Source organism: Olea europaea, unplaced genomic scaffold (genome assembly GCF_002742605.1).
Source record: "Olea europaea var. sylvestris unplaced genomic scaffold, O_europaea_v1 scaffold2599, whole genome shotgun sequence".
Classification (NCBI taxonomy): Eukaryota; Viridiplantae; Streptophyta; class Magnoliopsida; order Lamiales; family Oleaceae; genus Olea; species Olea europaea.
The window spans coordinates 125,472-132,555 of record NW_019244304.1 but is presented as its reverse complement, the minus strand read 5'-3'; the positions used below and the strand labels follow the sequence as shown (position 1 = coordinate 132,555).

At 36.6% G+C, this 7,084-nt stretch overlaps 2 protein-coding genes across 2 annotated transcripts; one reads left to right on the top strand and one right to left on the bottom strand.

Moving 5' to 3' along the window:
- The first annotated feature begins 387 nt into the window (after window positions 1–387).
- Window positions 388–3,699, top strand: LOC111382999 (heat shock 70 kDa protein 8). The gene is made up of 2 exons (XM_023007043.1): window positions 388–523; window positions 1,715–3,699. The coding sequence occupies exon 2, from the start codon at window positions 1,756–1,758 to the stop codon at window positions 3,475–3,477; it is 1,722 nt and encodes a 573-aa protein (XP_022862811.1). The 5' UTR covers window positions 388–523; window positions 1,715–1,755; the 3' UTR covers window positions 3,478–3,699.
- A 1,439-nt stretch (window positions 3,700–5,138) lies between these two features.
- LOC111383004 lies at window positions 5,139–6,523 on the bottom strand. The gene has a single exon (XM_023007050.1). It carries the CDS (start codon window positions 6,144–6,146, stop codon window positions 5,247–5,249), a length of 900 nt encoding a protein of 299 aa, XP_022862818.1. The 5' UTR covers window positions 6,147–6,523; the 3' UTR covers window positions 5,139–5,246.
- Window positions 6,524–7,084: the final 561 nt, after the last annotated feature.

Below are 7,084 nucleotides of genomic sequence, written 5' to 3'. Positions count from 1 at the left end.
TCCTTCTTTTAATTATATTAAGTTTCCTTGTTTTTAATTTTATATTTAATTTTTTTCTATAGCTGTCTTAAAAAATAATAATAAAAAGTTCAACTGGATCATTCGTAATAGGTCACATGGGCTTAGCCGAGCCTTTCCGTTTGGTCTACAATTTGATCTACATGATCGGGACGTAGAAGAGTTCAACTTGACCATTGCCATCCCCTGGTCGAATGCTCGGGATTCCATGTCCCCCCTGTACGCAGGGGGTCTATCATAGCTCGGGATTTCTAGCAAAACTCATCGTCAAATGATAAAATATTTTTAACAAATAAAATAAAAATTATTGGAGCCATTTTCTTTAATGATTATTTTTTTTTTTCAGAAGGTATAAAAACATAAAAATTGCGAATTCTCTCTCTCTCTCGGAAGCTCTAGAATGTTTACGCGGCACCTTTGTATATTCTTCTTATTCCCCTTGCATCCTCTTCAGAGTTCTAGCACTTCCAAGAGTTCTCTCTCTCTCTCTGTTCGTCAACAGTCAGTAAGTTATCACTTATTTTCTTCACAATCTCATTCTCACTAAGGATTTCTGTAATCTGCTTCCTTTATTGCAACGTTTAATTCCCATTTGCTATAATCGCATAATACTTCGTAATCATAGTAAGTGATTTTTCTGGGTTATTTTTACTAGATTTTTCCCTTTCACGAATTGATAGTAGGTATATTGACACATTGTTTGACGATTTCTTTTAATAATTACTTTAAAGGGTTTGTTAAAATTAATTAGTTATCTGAATGTGAATTTTACAAGTTTCTTTGATTCTTATTTATTTTTCTGTTATGCAAATAATCAGTTTTTTTTTTATTGAAAGATTTGCGTCGCGTTTTATCATTACAACTCTTCATTTGCCATAATCACTTAATACCTCATTATAAGTAATTGGGATTATGTTTTCTACCTCTTTTGCTTTCGAGCATTGATAGTAGGTATAATGGTAAGAACTGTTTGATGATTTTCTTCTACGTTTTTGTTTTTAATTTTAATGGGTTTGTTCATTATATCCGAATTACTTCATATATGGGGGTAACAAGAACTATTAAAATTAATTAGTTAATTGAATGTGAATACATATTTCTTGATGCTTAAAATGAATATGTACTTATTTACTTTGGGTGTTATACAGTTAAAATGTAGTTATCCTTGAATTTTGGGTCTATGGGGTCTAAGAACCATTTCTTTATCGGATCTATTTTTGGATTTTATGTCGCCCCTCAGAGTATAATTGAGTTATTTGATAGTACAAGCGTGTTTGGCTCTGCTGAAGGCACCTTATTAGGTGCTTATTTTGACGGTATTTCTGAGTTGCACGAGAGAGAGAGAGAGAGAGAGAGAGCATGCTTACAGGAAATGTCAGAGGTTATGTTAGTCTATCATTTGTATCTAATGAATGTTAAATATGTGGAAATGGATTATGCCTGCAGTACAGCCCCTCACATGCTGGGTGGAGGGGTGGGGAGTGGATGATTATTTAAAAAAGAAAAATGATAGGGATTATTGATAGTAGATAAAATTTATGAGTGTTTAAACTCATAAGTTAGGTAATTTAAGCAGTAACTGTGTTGTGAATATATTAAAATGTTTTCTGCTTGATTTGCATATAAGTACGGATTATCGATGGTAGATAAAATTAATTTAACAGTTTTGTTTGAATATGTCTTCTTGTGAAAATAGGTGAATTGCTGTATTAGTGAATTATAAGTCAAATTTTAAGAATGGCAGAACAAGCTTACACTGTAGCATCTGATAGTGAAACTATGGGGGAGGAAAAATCATCATCTACTGTCCCAGAAATTGCAATCGGAATCGACATTGGCACCTCTCAATGTAGTGTGGCAGTTTGGAGCGGCTCTCAAGTGGAGCTCCTCAGGAACACTCGAAACCAGAAGTTGATGAAATCATATGTTACCTTTAAAGACGAGGTTCCTGCTGGTGGTGTAAGCAATCAACTGGCTCACGAGTATGAGATGTTATCTGGTGCTGCCATTTTCAACATGAAACGACTGATTGGTAGAGTTGACACAGACCCCATTGTTCATGCAAGCAAAAGCCTCCCATTCTTGGTGCAGACCTTAGATATTGGTGTCAGGCCATTCATTGCTGCATTGGTGAATAATATGTGGAGATCAACTACTCCTGAAGAAGTTCTTGCAATATTTCTCGTCGAGTTAAGAGTCATGGCTGAAATGCAGCTTAAGCGTCCAATTAGAAATGTTGTCTTGACCATTCCAGTAACATTTAGCCGATTCCAGTTGACCCGAATTGAAAGAGCTTGTGCCATGGCTGGACTTCATGTTCTAAGATTGATGCCTGAACCGACTGCTGTCGCCTTGTTATATGCACAACAACAACAGCAGAATGTGCACGAGAATATGGGCAGTGGAAGTGAAAAGATTGCGCTCATATTCAATATGGGTGCAGGATTTTGTGACACAGCCATCACTGCCACAGCTGGAGGAGTTTCACAGATACGGAGTTTGGCCGGAAGTACTTTGGGAGGTGAAGACTTACTTCAAAACACAATGCATCACCTCTTACCCGATATGGATAATTACTTCTCTAGACACGGGATCGATGAAATACGAAAAATGGGGCTGCTTCGAGTTGCTACCCAGGATGCAATCCACAAGCTCTCGACCCAACCTAGTGTTGAAATTGATATTGACTTGGGAAATGGAAGAAAAATATACAAGGTCCTCAATAGGATGGAATTCGAGGAAGTCAACCAGCATGTGTTTGAAAAATGTGCAAGCCTCATCAACCAATGCTTATCTGATGCAAAGTTAGAAGTAGATGATGTAAATGATGTAATTCTTGTTGGTGGTTGCTCAAATATCCCGATGATTCGGAATGTGGTTATGGGTATCTGTAAGAAAGATGTTTACTCGGGGATGAACCCACTGGAGGCTGCAGTGCGTGGGGCAGCACTGGAAGGTGCAGTGGCTTCTGGAGTGAATGATCCTTTTGGGAGTTTGGACCTGTTAACGATTCAAACAACTCCACTGAGCATCGGAATTCGAGCAGATGGAAACAACTTTGTACCAATTATACCAAAAAATACGACAATGCCAGCAAGAAAAGACGTGGTCTTCACTACAGTGCATGATAATCAAGTTGAGGCACTAATTATCATCTATGAGGGCGATGAGAAAGCGGTCGAAAAGAACCAACTTTTAGGCTATTTTAAGATAATGGGCATACCTCCAGCTCCAAAAGGTGTACCGGAGATTAATGTGTGCATGGATATTGATGCTTCGAATTCTCTAAGAGTTTTGGCTGGGGTCATTATGCCAGGGGAGCAGAATCCCTCAGCTCCCTTTATGGAAGTAAGGATGCCAACTGTTGATGATGGGCATGGTTGGTGTGCTGAGGCTCTGAACAGAACTTATGGTTCGACTTTGGATTTGGTGACAGTGCAAAAGAAAGTACAACGCTGAGATTTACAAAGTTTACGACATGTCTTGTAATAATGTTTTATGAAATGCTGTTTGTGGGGGCAAGCATTAAGTTTAATAGCTACTAATATTATGCAATCATGTGAGAGGTTAAGTTCTAGTGTTGTCCACTTGTTGATAGAATCTCCTCGTGTTTGGTCTTCTTGGTGGTCGATGTACTGCAATGTTTTAATAAAAAGGCTTCTGCGTATTCCCCTTTGACTAGGATTGATGTTAAAACTTCTCTTTAGCAGCGTCTCTCGTGATGATGTCTGTGTTTATGTGACCTTGAGCCTCTACATTTTGCTTGTCTATTTAGTTTACTGGTGGGATTTATTTATGATAGAACCATACTGACGAATTCTTCAAAATATATAATTTTTCAGGTTGATCTTTACAAAAAAGGGTAGGATCTAGACTCAACTCTCTTCAAAAGTTTCAGAGTGAATTGTTCAAATAGTCACTAAACTTTTTAAAAAGTTTTCAAGGGGTCATTAAACTTTAAAAATCANTTCAAAAGTTTCAGAGTGAATTGTTCAAATAGTCACTAAACTTTTTAAAAAGTTTTCAAGGGGTCATTAAACTTTAAAAATCATTTAAATGGTCAATGAACTTTGTAAAAGATTTTCCACGAGATCAACTCAGTGACCCCTAAAAAACCTTTTGCAAAGTTCAGTGACTATTTAGGTGATCTCTAAAGTTTAGTGATTTTATAAAAAAATTTTGCAAAGTTCAGTAACCATTTAAATTATTTTTAAAATTCAGTGACCCCTTGAAAATTTTTTACAAAATCAGTGACCATTTAGAAAATTCACTCAAAATTTCAAGAATCTCTCTCTCTCCTTCCCAGCTAACTAATCACCTGACTCAAAAACAGACTTCAACATAGTGGGTGAATGTAAGTTTTGGGCCTAGACTATGTAATTCCAATGTATAAGGATTTTTCTACGAGGACAGGGCCATGCCTAGGGGTGTCAAAAAGGCTCGGGCGACCCGCAGCCCGACTCGGAGCAACCGAGCCGAGGCTAAAAAGCCCAAGCCAGCCCGCGAGCTTTTATTATTAAAAAAAAGAAGAAAAAGAGGCAGCAAGGTAAAATTATGTGAAGTTTGCTGCCTTTAAAAAGGCAGTTTTAAAGGAGGGGTAAAAAAAAAGCCTGCCCGGTTCGGCCCGTGAAAGTTCGAGCCGAAACTTTTTGGCGGCTCGGGCTCGTAAAAAAGCTCGACCATTTTAATCGAGCTAAGCTCGAGCCTAAAATTTTAGGTTCGGACTTGACTCGACTCGTTGACATCCCTAGTCACGCCTAGACTATGCAATTCCATTGTTTACGTGATCCAGTCCGTGTAGTAGGGCTCATTGTTACATTATTGTTATCTGTAATAACATACGACTAATTCTTGCAGTTGTCAATTTTGCGAAAACATGACTTGTTGAAATATAGTTATTGTGTTTGCTCCAGCGAAAGCCCCACCCCACCAATTCCATTCAAAGGATCGTGAAAAAAGGGACCAAGCCACATGTAAAAGAATAGTAACGTTGAATTTCTCGATCCTTAGAATTAGTCATTTGTATGTCTTCTTGATGGGGCAGCAAAAGATAAAAATCAGGGTAAAGTATAGCAAATTCAGTCTTCTGCTTCTATTCAAGGTCAGAATTGGGGAACGTATAAACAGAACTTCATATTGATTGGATATAAGTATATAACTCAATAAAAGCATTGGGAAAAAAATTTCTACTGAAAAGATATTGTTAGATACCAAGGAAGAATACATATTTATTCATTCTTCCAAGCATACAAGAACAGAGAAAAACTAGGACCTGGTAACTTTGATTGCATGAAACTATCGGAGCAGCTCAAAGAGAATATGGAGTGATCAGACAACGTTTGGCTAGACCAAAGATTCTCGGCTGACCAACAAGTTTGAAACATGAAAACTGCATTTCCTAAACCCGGACCAAATAACCAATTATGGACATCCCAAAAGATTTCCACTGGAAGTCCATCAACCAAAATGGTGTAATTTCCCCTAAATTTCCACCTGAGATTCTTCACCTGCATAACGGGTTTCGTGTCAATACGAATCACAAGGCAAGCATCATTACTTCCATCGCACTCGATTTTCACATCGTGAACCTTTCCATTATCACTGAATTGTGCCTTAGTAACATAAACTTTCTTTCCAAAAATATGTTCCCTTCTGGAAACAAGTATTGCACTGGAAAAGGAAGGAATTGAACTAGTTTTCTTGAATGCTTCTTTCCTTAGATCCCCAATTACCAAAACCATCTCCATCTTACAAACAATTGCTATGTAATAACCCTCCACAGGCTCTGGCCCAGATCCGAATTTTGCTAAAGAAAGATCCCAAAACACTTCAATTTTACATGAATAGACCTCTAAACACTTTGAACCCTTTCTTTTTGTAAACAAAGATGGCTTCACATCAACTTTGCATAAGCAATTATGATATAGATCTTCAATTTCAATTGTAAGGCATTGACCCATCATATTCTTGCTCCAAATAATGTTAATCAAATAAGATTTACCTAGCAATTTACATTTGTATATGCAAGTAACCAAATTTTGAGAGGCTTTACTCAGACCTACACTTGAACAAGAGGCATCAGCAACTTGAACCCCATTTTCACCGAAACAAGATGGTAAATCCCTCATTTTCAGCACATTCAAGAAAATACCAGTTCAAGATTTAGCAAGTAACACCTTTTCTTGGGCTATTTTGCAGTAAAAATCTAATCTTTGTATATAATCTGCACATCAAGAAATCAAAATACAAAATATTAAAGAAAAGGACCGGCGAAAACTAACCAGAAATGAATCAATGGAAGGTGAAATCAAGAATCCAAAAAGAAAATAAAAAACAGATGAAAATTCAAGAAGTGAAGTGATCTATGAAGTTTTCTGGGGTAATGCAAGAAGTGGTCATTGTTTTGTACAAGGAATCGAACTGTATTATAGGAAAGGACAAGTGAAATCCAAGATTAGGGGCAAATTTTGGGGCGGAGAGCGGGGTTCATAAGGGGGTACGTGGGGGCCAGATAACAGCAGAATAAAATCCCTCTGTGCTTCTTTGCCGTTTAATACAAGATTATTTCCAAAAGTTGAAATTTCATTTTCACTTTTCCTGCAAGACAACAGAACTTAGTCACATGCAACAGAACTGTGATTACCTGTATTTGGAGACTAATATAAACTAATAAAAGTTGTCCCGTGGATTGTCTAATAATAGTGCAGGAAAATTAAGTCGAACTTTTCCTTCAATTACTTATTCTGTCAAAAAAATTTAAAATTACTTCTTTATTAACGAACTTATTATTTTAGAAATTCGAATCTTAATTACTAAAATATTAATAACAATCTTGTAAAGACCCTCAAAGGCGTTCTTAGTCTTTTTCATTGTTTGTTTATTGCATCAGAAACATTACTGTTAAAGATTTGCATTTTGTTTTCATTGTAAATATTGGTTGATGAAGACAAAATTTGTGCTTTTCTATTTAAATCGTAGAAAGTAAAATTATTTATGTCCTCTTTCATCTTTGTCCATATTTTCAAAAGTTCTAAACTGTGATGGATTGAGGAAAAAATTTGTAACA